The sequence below is a fragment of the Prunus persica genome, chromosome G1 (genome assembly GCF_000346465.2).
Source record: "Prunus persica cultivar Lovell chromosome G1, Prunus_persica_NCBIv2, whole genome shotgun sequence".
Lineage (NCBI taxonomy): Eukaryota > Viridiplantae > Streptophyta > Magnoliopsida > Rosales > Rosaceae > Prunus > Prunus persica.
Window position 1 is genome coordinate 28,202,326 of NC_034009.1, and position 16,049 is coordinate 28,218,374.

The following is a 16,049-nucleotide window of genomic DNA, read 5'->3' on the forward strand; positions in this document are numbered from 1 at the left end:
AATAAAACCTTTTTCTAAAATTCTGCCTTCAGTATATATTCATGGAGCTCTCTCTCAATATGAGCAATCCCACATAAGAAATTTAAGTAAATGAAATGTCATATCTTCATCCAGTGTGTACATGATTCATGTTACATGTTACAACCAGTACAAAAATTTGGCAAGTTTTATCTTTATTTGCTCTGGCACCTTAAACAAGGTGAGATCTGACTCTCAGCTTCAACGTTCAGAACGTGCAGCACGCAGTAGCTACTCGCGGTGGCAACTCTGATCCTCATCCGCCGTGTTACTGCTGCCACTGTCTACTTGGTCCTCCAAAGGAGTGTTGTCATTGCCGCCATCTAATGTAGGAAAGAGATAAAGGAGTTCAAGTGCTGAACATGGTTTTCTAACATGTACAAGAAGTTTATTGGTGGTGATGTTGGAAATTGGTTATTGATTGCACATACCATCGCCGTCGCCTGCACGGGAATAAGATGAGCGCCTTGAACGCGCTTGCTGTTGTGGTGTGGGCTGATGACAACAACAGACAAATATAAGAGATAAAAACCATGTACTGATGTATAGCAAAGGATAACAGGAGAAGACAAGAATTCCTATCTATGTTAACAACTTCTAGCCAGCTTGAGGTAAGAAAATCATGGTGTTATCATCGAACACACCTGCAGCTTTGGGCGGAGTGCTTCAAGTGGCCCTTTTGGCTTTGCTCCTTGCTGTTGAAGAAGTTAAAAAGAACCAAAGATAGGCAAAGAGATTAGGCTTCAAACCTTCAGAGTTATAGCAACTACAATCTAAGCAAATCCAAATGAGCACCTTTCCCAATGCCCAATCAGCAGAATCAAAATAAGCACGCTCATGGTCCTGCAGAAAATTCAAATTGCTTGTTGGTGGCTTTATTTATCTCAATAAAGATAGAACTAGATCAGAAATTTCAGACAGGGGAGCTAGGGGGTAAAGAGTGAGAACAAGGCCAACAATTACCTTGGATATCAGTGGAGGCTTCCTTGGTAATATGCCTCCATACTTTTTCTTAATTGTTGCCTCCTGAAGAAGACAAAATTGTAGACAATGATCCTACTGCATAACTTCAACTATTGACCTAATGAAGCAAGCTGATGATATATAAAGAAATTTTGATGCAAAAAGATCATTTCAATGAGAAAGACAGTTTGCATTAACAGATGACAGGGCAACAGGCAAGAAATTTCAAAAAGTTTAGAACGATTTGCAGAGCAGAGTTGTACCTCCTGCTGGGGTGAAGGCATGGAATTTTCATGATTTTCATTTGAAGCTTTTAGGTCTTCCTCGGCATTGTCACCAGCACCTTGATCCTTAGGAGCACCATCGGCATTGTCACCAGCACCTTGATCCTTAGGAGCACTATCAGCAAGCTCTGGCTCCTTCACCTCCTCCGTGTTTGTATCTGACATATTTTGCTCTGGGCACAGGTGACAACTACAGAAACAAAAGAATCCTTCTACTCAATCAAAAACAGATGTAATCAAATCCAGTCCTATCATTGCAATGTCCAAATAAGTGAGCAAGTTCCTTCCGTCTTTAAAATCTCATAACAATTACTTTTAGAAAAGATAAGCCTATTAATTGGTGCAACTCCAATATATCAAATCATAGGCATGCATACAAATGTCTGTAAATTGGCCCAAATATAACCCTGTAAACAAAAATAAATATGACTATGTTGATAAATGTTTCATGCCACAAAAACGCATTGAAGCAACCACCCTAATTCTATAAAACTAGACGGGTTCGTCTTGTCATATTTGATTATCTCATTACAATTTTTTTTCCTCAAAGGCTAGTCAAAACTATGCCTTTTTTTTGAGTCTATTTTATTCTGGTTGAACATCAAGACTATTTTACACAAAAGGAGGTAGCCCTTCAACAAGGCCTCCCAACTCCCTAGCCCGAACCCAACATCGAGGATCAAGATACAGGAAATATGCCTGTTCATTAACTTATGACCCGACTGAGGATATAGAAAGGATCAGCATCTTGAAAATGATATAGAAAAATGGAAAAAGAAAGTCAACTTTTCGAGTGAGAGAAGCAAAACAAGTTGAAGCAAATCGTCCCGCACTTTCCATATGCACCATAAAAAAACAATTAAAGGAAGACGATGGCATTAGAAAACAACTAGAATTTAAGTTCAATACATGCAGGCCTAATCATTTCCCATTTCTTCACAAAACTTTTCAGTTTGTGGAAAAGCACAACTAAAAATATGTCTCACTTGTAAATATCAAGAATCACACTGTACTGACAAGTTGGATCAAGAACTTTAGAAGAACCCAGAAACAAGCACGACCCAGATGAGAGATACCAGTGACTTGTAACTAGGCAGCTGAGTTCTTTGATTTATTACAACACAAATTTAATAGCTTTGATCAATGAATATCTATCAAGATTGTTCAAGTAGGCAAGACTAATAGAACTGAAAGTGAAGGTGTGGATCGTTTACCTGATCAAAGATCCGGTAGGGAGAAAAAAAGCCGAAATGGCGTGATCCGATTGCGAAGTAGAGGCTATCAGAAGAACGATGCCTAGAGATTACGCTACACGACGCACATTCTCTTAAGGGTGGCAAGCGTACGTCTTGGGCTGTGTAAGACTTGAGTTGAGGCCTTGTTGAAACCGTACGGAAATTGACTGGGTTCAATTCGAATTCCCTTTGGGCCTTATTTTCATAAAGATGGCCTCATATTTGCTATTTTATTTCAAACGCAACATATATTTCTAAATAGATAGATATTTTCTTGGTCCAATACTTACTATTTATAAATACATAGATATTTTCTTGGTCCAATACTTACTTAATTTTCTTGAATTTGAGATATCGTTTAATTTTTATTTTAATTTTAATACAAGTGATAATTTAAACTATAAAGAGATGGATTTTTTTCATATACACTATCAAAAGTGTCGACGGAGGTTTGAACATTCGACCACTGATATGGAAATCAAAGTATTTTTTTACTGAGCTAGACCTCATTAGTAAAATAACGTTCAATGTTAAGAATAAAAGAATGAAAATACTATTAGATCAGGTTTAATTTGTCAAATTTATAGTACGCATGAAAAAAGAAAGTGTTAAAATGTTTTTTTTTTTATACAAATGATATTGAAGAGGAAGAATTTGAACATAGAATCTCGAGTGAAAATTAATTACTCTTAACCACTTAAATACAAGTCCGTTGCAAACGTGTTAAAATTTTGTAAAGTGAGAGGCAACAAAAAGGAGGCAGAATAAAAGGGTTGAATGAGTCCAACAAAGTAAAAATAAAAATTATCTGCTTCATCAAGACCAAAGTTGATAAAGAAAGGGGATTATAATTACCAGCTAGCCCATGTCACCCACCATAACCATTTTCGTCAGTCTGGATATTGCCCCATATTCTATTACATCACAATGGCTCTCAGCAAAAGATAACAGCAACATGTGCAAAAGATTTTGCATTGCAATGATTTATAGCTAGCAATAACAAGCATTGCATCACAGAGAAGAAAAACAAGACGCAAGTAGTGGTGTAGCACGCAAATTTATTGCTTCCCAATCTTTTATTGCATTATGCAGACATGATTTTGGCAAGTGATAAGATTCTGTTTCCAAGACGTACCGAATGTAGAAAATCTTGTTGCTAAATAAGACCATAGCTAAAGTGGATATGAACCAAATCTTATTTTGATTTGCTGTATGAATTTCAAGGCAAAAATTGGTAGCCTATTCTCTTCTTTTTCTGGTAAAATCCTTGCTGCCCACGTCTCTGCATTAATTGGTTCAACTCAACAATCCACATCCACTGATATATAGCTGAAACAAGTTTCCTATTCATACTGGCCCATGGATCATTTCCTCCTTGTTGTAATGAGCCAAACTCCAATGCGGTTCTTCTTTTTCTCCCCCTCCTCCCAAATTCCAACCCAACCATTCCCACAGAACACTGCAAGTTTTAAGACCCTGGTTGAAATTGGATTATGAATCATCTCAGGTCTTGCATGTAAGTATGAGATAATATATATGTGATGCAGCCAAGGATGACTTGCCGGCGGCTACTACTTCTCTTGTTTATAGGTACATAAAATTTTCATCAAATGTGACAACTTTGTTTCTACCCATGCTCTGCAATTTTAGCAAGCAAGAGAAACAAGGAGCCTTCTGTTATGCACACTGAAATTAACTAGAAGAATGAAAACACTGATTTAATTTGTTTTGCGATTGAGTGAGATCCAATTCCAGATGATCCAAAAGTTTATGTGTGTGGTAGAGATAATTGGCAAGTTGTCCATGGCTACATGTCTATCTCATGTTTACATGTTAGATCAATGATGATAATGATAATGGAGAGGGAAGAAGCCCAGATTGAATGATGTACATGGCAGTAAGTTTTCTCATTTTTGCTTCTATAAAAATCCCAACTCTCTCATTTGTGCTTTTTTGCAAGTACTTTCTGACAAAATGATCCCATGTTTTTTCTTTTTCATTTTTTGATCAAATCCCATGTTTTTTTGTTGATTATATGGCATTTTCATGGTGTTTGTTATATAGATGATGGTCAATTTTTATTTTATTTTCCCCAATTATAAAGATTTGTGAAGTAGTGCAGGTCCAAAACAGCAAACAAATTTCTACTTGTCAAGATTTCACTAAGCAGGAAGTCCTGTATCTCATGACATATTGCTGCTTCTTCCTTCCTTTTGAAGTTTAGAGCCAAGAGGTAAGGTTTTCAGGTCCATTTGATTAGGCCCTGGAGCTGTTTGCATTGCATGTATTCATGGGAAATTTGGACTTGCTGTCATTGCCAAGTTGCCTTGGGCCTAATGGCGCCTTTTTCTTGACATACATTTTCAACCTAAAAGACAACATATTACATATGTTTAAACCCTAAGCCACCAAACCCACTAAAACAGTGACAGCATTCTCCACAAGCATTTCAGATCATGCCTTTACTTAGCAGTGACTTAATCATATTCCTGATTGGCCAATTTCCTATGACCCTGGCATGTCACCAAGGGAAAATTAGTAGCACAAAATTTGCACAAAGCCTTGTCCTAATGTCATGGCATTATCTGTTCATTGTTGGAGTTGGCAGAAGGCTCTTTGTTCAGAATTAAATATTGAGCAAGTGAGAGCCGGTGGGATTGCCTTTGTCACTAAACTCCAGCTTTACCAGTGAGATGTCATCATTCAGCCTATCACAGGCTTACATATGGCATGCCCAGGAGAAGCATACATACGCAAGGCAAGGCATTGAAACCCAACATACAAATTACTATAAATGCATGCCTTCCCCTGTATCTATCTCCACAGCAATATCATCAGTCTATCAAGTACACAGTACAATTTCAAAACTCCCTACACTTTCAAAGAGAAAAACTAAGTAAGAAAAATGAAGGCAGGAGGAGCAGTTGATGCTACTGATAAAGAAGCCTCAAAACCCATCCCAATCCCAAAAGTAAGGGTGAGCAGAGTGCTCTCTGTTCTAGACTTCACTCTGCGGGTAGTTGCAGCCCTTGGAACATTGGCAAGTGCAATAGCTATGGGAACCAGCCGGGAAACGCTTCCCTTCACCGCGCAGTTTGTTCGATTCAGGGCTCGTTACAAGGATCTTCCCACGTTAACGTAACAATCTTTAATCTTTGCAAAAATGATTGAACTACTATTTTCTTTTCCTCAAGAGAAAAAGGCTAAAACTTCGTACATGTGCTTTCATGTCACACAGGTTTTTTGTGATTGCCAACTCAATTGTATGTGTCTACCTTGTGCTTTCTCTTCCTTTATCCTTTGTCCATATCATCTGGACTGCAGCCAAAAACAGCAGGATCGTCTTGATCATCTCTGACACGGTAATATATGCTACCTTAGCTGACCATTCACTCAAATATATATTCTTTGCCAAATTCTCAATTATATATACTTGAATTTTGTGAAGGTGATGATGGGGCTTTTAACTGCTGGAGCTTCAGCAGCAGCAGCCATAGTGTACCTGGCACATTATGGCAACTCCAGCACCAACTGGTTTGCATTTTGCCGGCAATTCAACAGCTTCTGCGAGCGCATTTCTGGGTCTCTCATCGGCTCCTTTGTTGCCATAACTGTACTTGTACTCCTAATCATCATGTCATCTGTGGCAATCTCTCGACGTTGATGTGCTGCTGGGTTTGTAAGTGTGTGATATGAAAAAATTTGCTACTAGTATCTTTCATTTACACAACAACATAAAATGTACGTTCTGTATATTTATTTAAAGCAAATCTGCAATATCTTGTTACATTTTTCTTTTGCCATACTGCAATGTTGTCTACCACTATTTAAAACCAACATTTGTCGCAATGAATTTATGCATAGGTGTGTGTATGCATGCCAAGATGATAGGGCACAGGTTGTCTGTGGCTGAGGTTTTCTAGTAGTGGCATTACCGTAATCTTAATGAATTTAGATCACAAAATCTCCTAAGATTGCAAGAGCTCTAAACGAACCATGCGCTTTTATCCATTAACAAACCATGCGCTTTTATATTTACCCAAATATATTTGGTTTCAATCCAAAGCATTGAAAATTGCAATCATGTAGCTCCAAATAAAAACATCCGACACCTCGTACTAGGCCAACAACGCCACCAGATCATCTATTGATTTCAATGTCTTCTCGTAGTATAGATACGATTCATACACCTTCGGCGTTCGAACATAATAATCAAACTGCAATACAAACACAAACACAATCACATTCTAATCAGATTAAAAAAAAAATCACCAATATATAAATGCACACACAATATACTTTAAGAGTAACAAATCTACCTCTGTCATGTTATTCACCAACTCATTGGCCGTCTTAACATACTCTTGACGGCGAACATCCGGCACCAGAGTCGCAGCATTTTTCAGATCCTGAGAAAGATAGGCCGACTTTAGGCGAATGTAAAATATGACATACCTCCAAGCCATGGCCTCCAACATGTCCCTAATGCTGTGCAGCCCTTCAGCTGTTTGCTTAATTCTAGCCACTGCATCTTCTGGAGACAATCCAGGCTCAAAAAATCGTTCCCTTATAAACGAACGAGTGCCCCAATTCTCGGCTAGTCCAAGTGGGGTGGCAATGCCATGTTGGTGCACCCCAAGTGCCAAGGAAGTGCCTAAAAATGATGTCACAATTTTTCTTCGACTTGTGGCATTGTTCTCTTCTTCTTCTGCTCCTGGAAGTGAGGCTTTGATGGCTGGGAGTGAGATTTTGCAGAGGTAGTTTTGGGGTTTGGTGATTTGGGCATGGAGGAAGGTTGTGGTGGTGTTGGTGAAGCTGCTCATGGCTTCTGGTTAAATGCAGACAAATTCCAATATTTCAAAGAAGTATGGTGGTTTTTGTGGATTCTTGGGCAGGTTTTTGTGGCTGACCGCGTTGCCCGTTAATCCAACACGGACCTCACTTTTTGTCACGTGGCATTCATTATCTTCGTTTTTGGATGAGTCAGGGAGAAGTTTAGGTGGGCTCCACCCACATCCAAAAGGCCAAAAAAGATAAAGAAAGAGGCCCAAACCATGAGGCTGGCTTGAGTTGAGACATTGGGTCACTTTTAGCTAACAATATTAAGCCCAAACTCCTTTTCATAATAAATGAATAAATCAGTGTGGCTCTTGTTTTTGTTTGTTTTTTCTTTCTGGGTCAAATTCGTTCGGCTGGTGGTGAGATTGTTTGTTTTCAGTGGAGATTGAGTCTTTGGTTTTCTTGGTATTGTCTTATCATAAATAAATTCAAGGGTTTTTTTGTGAACAAGCAAACTAGACGAGGATTCATTAACTTGGCGGGTGAGCTTCAGTTGTTTGCGGTTGCGTTGCGTACGACGAAGGAAAGTTTACTTTTTTGTGGTTGACGAACGAGCCAATAAAAACGACCACCTCCCTTTCTTTCCTCCTTGAACCCGTCAAATTTTCCCGAGAAAATTCAAAAGAAAATTACCTAATTTTCTCGGGGATTCTCAATGGGGAAGACTGGATTGTTCGATCTTGAAAAGCACTTTGCTTTCTATGGAGCTTACCACAGCAACCCAATCAACATAGCGATACACATGCTCTTCGTTTGGCCAATCCTCTTCACGATTCTTCTTATCCTCTACTTCACGCCCTCGTTATTCAGTTTTGGGTTTACGCTGTTTGGGAGCCATGTTGTTCTGGTTTTCAACATCGGCCTCTTGTTGACTCTAATCTATTCGGTGTTTTACGTCTGTTTGGATGCGAAAGCTGGCTCCTTGGCTGCTCTGCTTTGTGTTATTTGCTGGTTTGCTAGCTGTTTCCTTGCAACCCAATTGGGGTTTTCCATCTCTTGGAAGGTAATTTCTAGAGTTATTCTTAGTTTCTGTCGAAAGATTTGATCTGGGTTTCGTTTATTTTGTGAAATTATATTACTGTTTTTGAACTTTTTCTTTAAATTTCAGTCATTTGAGTGGGTGAGTTTTTAGCTGTAAATGATATTGGTGTTATTTGTATGTCTAGACTTTAGAGTTTCATTTTAGGTCATCTAACATTAACAACTTATTTTCAGGTTGTTGTGGTGGCTCAGATTGTGTGTTGGACTGGACAGTTTATTGGCCATGGGGTTTTTGAGGTATTAAATCTTTTTTTTCTGACTCTGTCTGTGACTTCATGTCCTTTTTGTCTTCATACTCTTGAGATTTTATGTCATGATTGTAATCTGCTGCAGAAACGGGCACCAGCTTTGTTGGACAACCTTGCACAAGCCTTTCTAATGGCTCCCTTCTTTGTTCTGTTAGAGGTAATTTTGATGGATTTTTAACTTCTTGTTAGTTTTATTTTTTACTGACTTGACAATCATGATTTATGCGTTTTGTTATTGCTTCAGGCTCTGCAAAGCTTCTTCGGTTATGAGCCATACCCAGGGTTTCATGCAATAGTTCAAGCAAGGGTTGATGCTGAAATCAATGAATGGCAAGAGAAGAAGAAGAGATTGATCTCTTAGTCTCTGTGTAACTGAATTTAGGTTTCAGTGATGTTAATTACTTTTACTGTATTTTACGGGAATGGTAGAAACAATGCCAAAGCTTTTATCTGGTATATAGTATACGTGTTGTGGCTTAGAAGCTTTGAAATAAATGTACCACCTGAACTTTTGAGAGAATGCCATGTATGGGAAACTATTTCTGTCATTTCTGACATCATGCATGTAGTTCAAATAAGCTTCAGAATATAAGAACTTATGGAACAAAACACTAAATTTTGCTTTTAATTATTTTTGACACAGCTGACATTCTGGCCTCTACAAGCATCCCATTAACGTCTGGCTACGGTAAGCTTCAAGCCATGCGCCATTGATAGAATTGTCATCATCCGGTACTCAACTGGATGACCAGGGACCAAAGTGAATTTGTAAAATCTGCACAGAATGGCCAGTGCCATCTTCATTTGGAGGTATGCAGAGTCCTTCCCTAGGCATATTCTTGGCCCTGCCTGCAAATCAGAAGCGATCAAGTGTTTATGTTACTGACCTCTAACTTGTCATGGATATACGGTTAAAAGATCGCTCGGTAAACTCACCTGGAATGCGGTGAACTTAAACGGCGACGCATTTTGGAAGAAACCATCTTTCAGCCATCTCTCAGGCTTGAATGAAGCTGCATCTGGGCCCCAATTGTACTCCATTCTACCCATTGAGTAGGGAACATAAGTCACCATCCCTCCTGCTTTGACTTTAGTTCCATCTGGTAGAACATCATCATCCAAGATTCCTTTGGGGTCCTACAGCCATATACATTACTTATAGCAAACAGCATTGACATCTATCATTCAATTGGGGAAAATGCATACCTGAGGGACTGCAGGGTACAAACGAAGCGTCTCGGTGATAACTGCGTGCAGATAATACAGCCTCCCCAGTGAATCATAATTCAAAAGTCCTGCAAATTGTGTTACTCTTTGATTGAATGATTCAAGGTCCTCTGTGTCATACTGGAGCAACGAAACCTTCTCTTCTCTTGCTCGATCTTCTTCCAAGGTTTTGAGCTCCGAATATAGCTTCTCAGCTACATGGGAATGGGAAATTATCATGTAAATGGCCCAGGAGAGAGTAGTTGCTGTAGTGTCCCGGCCAGCTATTACAAAGTTGAGGACAACATCTCTGAGGCTTTTGTCAGTTAACTTGCTTTCTGGGTCTTCGCCTAACTCAACGAATCTTGACAGTAAATCATGCTTCATCTGATCAAGAAATTGATTTCTTAGCTAATGAATCTGTTTCCTTGAGACTTCAACTACAGTGAAAAAACTCAGCAATAAGTCCCACAAAAAGTTATTGTTTATGTTACCTTGTTGTTTTCGCTATTCTGGCCAGCTTCCTTGATCTCTGCTTTCCTTCTTCGAATAACAGAGTATGTAAAATCATCAATGATTTTAATGCTTTTGTCAAGTAAAGCTTCTGATCCCACATTTAAATATCTCTTTATTCTCCACAATGGATCAATGAACCGAAGTGTCACAATAATGTTTGCAGTGTCAAAGGCCTTGGCAAAGTGATTATCTGGTAGATTGGGAGCCAGAGTTCCAATTTCTACACCAAATCCCACCTTACATATGGAGTCCAAAGTCATCCTCATCAGCAGTTCCTGCACAAAATATTATATTCAGAGCTCCATTTATAGAAAAAATAACCAAGTGTAGAGACTTTAATGAAATATTTTCCCACCTGCATGTCTACTTGTTGGCCTTCAAATGCTTGACTCAGAATGGCATGGAGTTTGAGGCTGTAATCTCTGAAGACTACAGTGCTGAAATCCCTCAAATTCTTGGATGCAAATTCAAAGCTTGCAGTCTTTCTCTGTTTCCTCCAAAGCTCTCCATCCGCATTGAAGATCCCATCTCCAAGCAGGACTTCCATGTACGAATGATACACTTCACCCTTCAATCAATAAAATGTGTACCGTAGGAGATTAACAAGAAATTAAAGAAAAACTGAGGACCAATTAATGTAACTAATCTCATAAATATGTCAGATCACCTTTGGGTAATTGGCAAAGTTGGTCTTAAGGACATGTTCAACATTTGCAGGATCTGCAATGTAAGTATAGGTTGTGAATGGCATTGGGACGACGACGGAGTTCGATTCGGAGAGGTACTTGACAAGCCAATCGTGCATCCTGTCATAGTTCATCAACTGTTCAATTGCAGCTCCTACTAGAGGCCATGTTTTGGGTCCTTTTTTGTTCTTCTGGCTCCATCTATGGACTATTATCCATGACAAAACCATGCAGACGAGCATGAAAAACCCCTTGCTGTATCCATCCTGAGAGAACAAACCTAATAACACATTGCTTTCTTGATGCTCCATTTCAGATGAAAAATCAGGGCAAGAAAGAATGAGTAATTAACTGCTTTGACAGGCCTGGGATTGATTAGTTATAAATTAGAATAGCAATGGCTTAGTTAAGTGGTTGAGACTTGGGTTGTTAACAATCTTTGTATGCTTTGAAGTTGATAAGGATTTGTAAAAGATTATTAAAAAAAAGTTCATCTCTTTTGTGCCCTTAACCTAATTTAACCTAATTCTTTCTAAACATTTTTTTTGGTTAATACTGTGAAGACCTCGCTTTTTTTTTTTTTTGGTTGGGTTAAATCACTTTAATGTCTTATTTAATTGCAATTATTTTTTTGTTACAGTGAGAGGAAAAAAACCATAAAGTTTTGATTTGAGTGCCAAGCAAAGAAAAAAGAGAAGGCCACAACCATTGTAGTAACCCCGTTAGACTTTAATTGCAAAATTAGCTAAAATAGACATCGCAAAATTATGGAAAGATAATTTTGTGGCAAAGATCATTTTCCATGTCACTTATTCAATTTAAATGAAGGTTGCTCAGTCAGACGTATAAACTAAAATAGGATTTTGTCAAGGACATAAATATCAAATAGGGTATGAAATGTCATCAATAGCCCCCAAAGAAGGAAGGCCTTCATCAACACTTTCAGTTTCAACCCATGCGTGCGTGACAGCTAGTCCTCTGTACGTCATCAAATCAAGATTGCTTTCCACGCGGCTTATTTGACCGACCTCATTCATTTAGATGCTACTTTCTTTTCTTCTTTTAGGATAAGGAAATGTTACAAGGAACCTGTTTGAAAAAACATAAAGGAACATATTGTTTTCATTATCTTGCTTACTATGATATCTAATCAAAATAAAATAATTGTCTTAAATTTATGAAAAGGCCAAAGTCTATAAATTTGTGATTCATTCTTGAATATATATTTTGTATAGTTAAGGAAGGAACATAAAATTTTTTTTTTCTTTTCGTCATGATTAGGGGATTGGATTTAACCATAATAAATTTCATCATTTTTCAATAAATCGATCGCAATGACAAATTTGTCATACTTTTGATGTAAATAAATGACTGGTTTGAGAATATGGGTAAATTTAAATGTATTATAGGACTGAAAACAGCTCAAATCCAATTCATAATTTGTTTAAGATTCAACTCCTCTCACAAACCGAATTTACAATTTTGTTTTAGCACATAATTTCCACCCTAGCACCCAAATTTGAATTCGTTAATTACGGTCCAAACCATTCAAGTTATACACCGGATTCGCAAACCAGGGTTGGTTAGAAGGGCAACTCTGAGTCACTTGGAATTTGGCTGAGTCTGTTGTGCTTTGGTATGGCATTTCACCAAACTGAAACATTTGGGCATGACCAGCATTTCCTGCACTGGCCAAGTTGTTTTGGAAGTCATAGCTAGAATTCTCACTCAAAAGTTGGGAGATTGGGGCCAAGTAGTCCATTTCCAATAAACTAGTAATGGAACAAGTCCTTGGAAATTTCAACATCATTTGTTCCTCATGATTATTGGCTGCTGTTATCTCAATTTTGGGATCCGTAATTGGTTCTTCTTCTTCCACTTTTTGGTCCAAATAAGCTTTGCCCAGATGCCTCTTCTTATAGATCCTACAGAGAACCCAATCGTCCAACTAAGATGCAACAAACACAACGCAACTGGTCAATTTGCAGCCAAAATGTTTGATGAAATGCCTGAATTAACTGTAATGTCACAAACTGGCAAGAAATTAACAATGACAAAGAGGGCTTACTCTCATGGACCCAAGTTGCTTGTTGGCTTGTTTTCTCGAGTCACTTAGACGATATTCATGCATAATCCAATCTGACTTAACCCCCTTTGGTGGCTTGCCCTGGTAAAACACAAGAGCTTTCTTCACCCCCACATACTTTGTCCCACTGTAAATTGCCTTGTCTGTACCTGTGGCTTTCCAGTAACCCGAGACGGTGGCTCTGTTAGGTCTTACTCCATTTGGGTACTTCCTGTCCCTTGGGGTAAAGAAATACCATTCATTTTCTCCAAACTCTGCTTTCTCTGCATAACATAAACAAACACCATTAGGATTAGGTTTAGCACTCAATCAAGAATAATTAAACTAATGCGTATCCATGCTAAGAAACACTTGTAATTAAGTTTAAACATCTTAATTACAACACTAACCAGGTAACTGCCATGGATCAAACTTGTAAAGATCAACTTCTGGGATTATGGACACAGGGCATGGCCTTGAGGTGGCCTGGTTTTTGAGGTAAAACATGATGAGTTCCTCATCAGTTGGGTGGAATCTAAAACCAGGAGGAAGCTCAGAGCTGTGTTTGGCCTCCATGTTTGGGCTCTCAGAAAAACAAACAAGAAAGAAAGACAAAAGCAAAGACAGAGAATGAAACAATGTTTGGATAGTTTTGCTGCTTCTAGTTTTTAGGCCATAGCTCGAAAGGAAATGCAAGTGTTTGAAATGTTTGAACGGAGATGGCTGCTCAATTTATTGTTGATTGGTTTCGTCGTTTTGTGGACGTCACGTGGCTTTGATTGGTTAATACTTTGACTTTTGCCACCTCGTATGCGAAGTGGTAAGCATACTCGCACAAGTAACCAAAACTCTTTTGATGCTTTGCCAGTGCCAATAATTTGGCTTTTGTCCAAGATTCCTTGCACTTGTCACAAACTTTATCCGGATAGCATTATTCAATGAGAATATCCGCAGGATAAATCTATAATTGTCCACTCCTTCACACTACATATACCCAAAGAGGAATTCAACCAAAAAAAAAAATCCTAAAAAGGAAATAGCTTCAACAACATTAATAAATGGTGTGAAATTTTCCAAGATAAAATTTATAACATTTTGACCATAGTCTGCCTTCAACTTCAATCTAATTGGATAGTAGATGTATACAAAAGATTATATAAAATCAAAATGTGGGGTGCAAACCATTTTCATAAAAGTTCATGTTAAGACAATAGATCTCGAAAGATTTACAAGTATTTGATTGTAAACAAAAGATTTGCACATCGTGACCACAAAAAGTTAAATGTATAGTAAGTCAATTTTTTTTAAAATATAATAAATAATAAGTCAAGTATGTAGATACGTATACATGATAATTATATATATTTAATATGGTCCGGTAATTTTCTAACACATACTAACTAAAATGACAATACACATGTGTTAAAAAAAATAATTCTTTTATAAATATATGCGTGATTGACCATACTTCCAAAGTTTAAGTATCAAGACAAAATCAACAAAATACGTATTTTTATTTATTCAACATTAGTCGGCATCCATAAAATCCCAATAATTCGGAAATGAAAATTGAGTTAATTAAATGAAAAAATTAAAAAAAAAAAAAAGGATGGAGAGAGTAGGGAGGTTATAGCCAGTCGAGGATTTGGCATTAGCAGCAGCTAGAATGAGTCTACAAGGTAGGCTAGGGTAGCTATCCATTCCCATTTAGCAAGATGACGCGTGTGCTTTCCGAAAAGGGTAGAAAAGGATAAGCATAACATAACGATAAATATGTAGGCGTTGGGGTTTGCTTGTGGTGCTTATCCTACCACGTCATCAGTGGGCCCGCCGTTGGAGACCGCAGTAGAGTAGATTCACATTACCCGCCCTCCTCGATTCACATTCTTAAGCTAACCTAATATTTAAATGTCACGTGTAACTGCGAGTATGGTTTCTGGGATTAACATGGAACCCACCACGTGGCAGAGGATGTTTGTTTGTTTGAGCTAATCTCATGAGAATTTCAACGAGATAAGAGGATTATTCTATCAATTGGCCCACTTTTGGTATCGGGCTTTTTTCCAAGACCATGCGAAGTGCTGGTAGGTGGCTACTCTTCATTCATTGAGCCATTAAATATAATTTTTTTTAATGTCTAATTATCAATTGTTAAAGATAATCGTGATTTGTTGGGATTGTAATCCTCTATGTATTAGTTTTTTGTTTGTTGATAAACGAACAATTAAGCGTTGATTTTTGAATCTAATAGTAAATAAACACACGTGTTATTCGTATTTAATTACGTGTCTCAAACAAGGTCAGTATAACAGCTCACTTGCCGTCACAAAATAGTAACTTAAAATTAATCTTGCCGTCAAATTATATCAACAGTTAATAAAATAGGTTATCGTAATAAACATATAATAATAGTTGTTAGGTTGATGAGGTAAGCTTGGAGTTGTGCATGGCATGTGCAGTGGTAATATGGATCATAATCCAACGGGTACTCCAATCAAGGGAGGAGAGTTAATTAAGAAGAGTTTCCTTAATTGCAAATTAATTAAGAATAAATCGTGATAATCTTCCTCCATTGACAGGGGAAGTGATTGCTGATGAGCTAATTGTGGAGAGATAATGAGTGCTCATGTCAATTGTGATTTTGATATGCATGGCGGTATGTTTCCAAAGGTAAACTGAGTCTTCGAGTAATAATAAATAAGAGATGATTGTCAAATAACACTATTTCAAAACTAATTAAAAACGATAATGAGTAATTTGAATAGGCTATTAATTTGTATAATTAGTCTTTAGGGTTTTTGGTTGGTAGCTCATGCCTAGTGATGAGGTACGTCACATCCATTTGTATTTTATCTAGACTTTTCTTTTTCTTTTGTTTTTTTTCTAGTAATTTTATTTTGTATTTATCAATAAAAGTGAGGTGATTCAAATTTTGAATCTCTTCTGAT

General features: G+C 37.7%; 6 protein-coding genes across 6 annotated transcripts; 2 read left to right on the forward strand and 4 right to left on the reverse strand.

Annotated features, from left to right (window-relative positions):
* On the reverse strand, window positions 75–2,599 carry LOC18789614. Its single transcript, XM_007225899.2, has 7 exons — window positions 2,480–2,599; window positions 1,245–1,455; window positions 982–1,044; window positions 814–861; window positions 663–713; window positions 450–513; window positions 75–341 (listed from the first exon to the last, which is right to left on the reverse strand). The coding sequence occupies exons 2-7, from the start codon at window positions 1,428–1,430 to the stop codon at window positions 250–252; spliced, it is 504 nt and encodes a 167-aa protein (XP_007225961.1). The 5' UTR covers window positions 1,431–1,455; window positions 2,480–2,599; the 3' UTR covers window positions 75–249.
* LOC18792318 (casparian strip membrane protein 1) lies at window positions 3,877–6,289 on the forward strand. Its single transcript, XM_007225844.2, has 3 exons — window positions 3,877–5,638; window positions 5,739–5,862; window positions 5,949–6,289. The coding sequence occupies exons 1-3, from the start codon at window positions 5,406–5,408 to the stop codon at window positions 6,162–6,164; spliced, it is 573 nt and encodes a 190-aa protein (XP_007225906.1). The 5' UTR covers window positions 3,877–5,405; the 3' UTR covers window positions 6,165–6,289.
* On the reverse strand, window positions 6,405–7,398 carry LOC18792266 (photosynthetic NDH subunit of lumenal location 2, chloroplastic). The gene is made up of 2 exons (XM_007225789.2): window positions 6,820–7,398; window positions 6,405–6,717 (listed from the first exon to the last, which is right to left on the reverse strand). Exons 1-2 carry the CDS (start codon window positions 7,321–7,323, stop codon window positions 6,619–6,621), a joined length of 603 nt encoding a protein of 200 aa, XP_007225851.1. The 5' UTR covers window positions 7,324–7,398; the 3' UTR covers window positions 6,405–6,618.
* On the forward strand, window positions 7,679–9,185 carry LOC18792217 (uncharacterized endoplasmic reticulum membrane protein C16E8.02). The gene is made up of 4 exons (XM_007223429.2): window positions 7,679–8,342; window positions 8,555–8,617; window positions 8,714–8,785; window positions 8,873–9,185. Exons 1-4 carry the CDS (start codon window positions 7,995–7,997, stop codon window positions 8,987–8,989), a joined length of 600 nt encoding a protein of 199 aa, XP_007223491.1. The 5' UTR covers window positions 7,679–7,994; the 3' UTR covers window positions 8,990–9,185.
* Window positions 9,023–12,422, reverse strand: LOC18789925 (cytochrome P450 704B1). The gene is made up of 6 exons (XM_020568320.1): window positions 11,018–12,422; window positions 10,706–10,918; window positions 10,329–10,625; window positions 9,835–10,221; window positions 9,565–9,765; window positions 9,023–9,477 (listed from the first exon to the last, which is right to left on the reverse strand). The coding sequence occupies exons 1-6, from the start codon at window positions 11,345–11,347 to the stop codon at window positions 9,301–9,303; spliced, it is 1,605 nt and encodes a 534-aa protein (XP_020423909.1). The 5' UTR covers window positions 11,348–12,422; the 3' UTR covers window positions 9,023–9,300.
* LOC18792096 (NAC transcription factor 29) lies at window positions 12,422–13,813 on the reverse strand. The gene is made up of 3 exons (XM_007223262.2): window positions 13,512–13,813; window positions 13,105–13,385; window positions 12,422–12,984 (listed from the first exon to the last, which is right to left on the reverse strand). Exons 1-3 carry the CDS (start codon window positions 13,675–13,677, stop codon window positions 12,565–12,567), a joined length of 867 nt encoding a protein of 288 aa, XP_007223324.1. The 5' UTR covers window positions 13,678–13,813; the 3' UTR covers window positions 12,422–12,564.

Bases quoted from the DNA above. Each gene is read 5' to 3' on its own strand.
- LOC18792217 (XM_007223429.2), top strand. From the start codon at position 7,995: ATGGGGAAGACTGGATTGTTCGATCTTGAAAAGCACTTTGCTTTCTAT. The intron at 8,343-8,554 runs GTAATTTCTAGA...ACTTATTTTCAG, and splicing joins GGTTTTCCATCTCTTGGAAG to GTTGTTGTGGTGGCTCAGAT. The intron at 8,618-8,713 runs GTATTAAATCTT...AATCTGCTGCAG, and splicing joins TTGGCCATGGGGTTTTTGAG to AAACGGGCACCAGCTTTGTT.
- LOC18792096 (XM_007223262.2), bottom strand. From the start codon at position 13,677: ATGGAGGCCAAACACAGCTCTGAGCTTCCTCCTGGTTTTAGATTCCAC. The intron at 13,386-13,511 runs GTTAGTGTTGTA...TATGTTATGCAG, and splicing joins TGATCCATGGCAGTTACCTG to AGAAAGCAGAGTTTGGAGAA. The intron at 12,985-13,104 runs GTAAGCCCTCTT...GTTGCATCTTAG, and splicing joins AGCAACTTGGGTCCATGAGA to TTGGACGATTGGGTTCTCTG.
- LOC18789925 (XM_020568320.1), bottom strand. From the start codon at position 11,347: ATGGAGCATCAAGAAAGCAATGTGTTATTAGGTTTGTTCTCTCAGGAT. The intron at 10,626-10,705 runs GTGGGAAAATAT...TATTTTGTGCAG, and splicing joins GCCAACAAGTAGACATGCAG to GAACTGCTGATGAGGATGAC. The intron at 9,478-9,564 runs GTGAGTTTACCG...TCTGATTTGCAG, and splicing joins TTAAGTTCACCGCATTCCAG to GCAGGGCCAAGAATATGCCT.
- LOC18792318 (XM_007225844.2), top strand. From the start codon at position 5,406: ATGAAGGCAGGAGGAGCAGTTGATGCTACTGATAAAGAAGCCTCAAAA. The intron at 5,639-5,738 runs GTAACAATCTTT...CATGTCACACAG, and splicing joins AAGGATCTTCCCACGTTAAC to GTTTTTTGTGATTGCCAACT. The intron at 5,863-5,948 runs GTAATATATGCT...AATTTTGTGAAG, and splicing joins TCTTGATCATCTCTGACACG to GTGATGATGGGGCTTTTAAC.
- LOC18792266 (XM_007225789.2), bottom strand. From the start codon at position 7,323: ATGAGCAGCTTCACCAACACCACCACAACCTTCCTCCATGCCCAAATC. The intron at 6,718-6,819 runs GTAGATTTGTTA...TTTGTATTGCAG, and splicing joins TGGTGAATAACATGACAGAG to TTTGATTATTATGTTCGAAC.
- LOC18789614 (XM_007225899.2), bottom strand. From the start codon at position 1,430: ATGTCAGATACAAACACGGAGGAGGTGAAGGAGCCAGAGCTTGCTGAT. The intron at 514-662 runs GTGTGTTCGATG...TGTTGTCATCAG, and splicing joins CACTCCGCCCAAAGCTGCAG to CCCACACCACAACAGCAAGC. The intron at 342-449 runs GTATGTGCAATC...TTCCTACATTAG, and splicing joins CCGTGCAGGCGACGGCGATG to ATGGCGGCAATGACAACACT.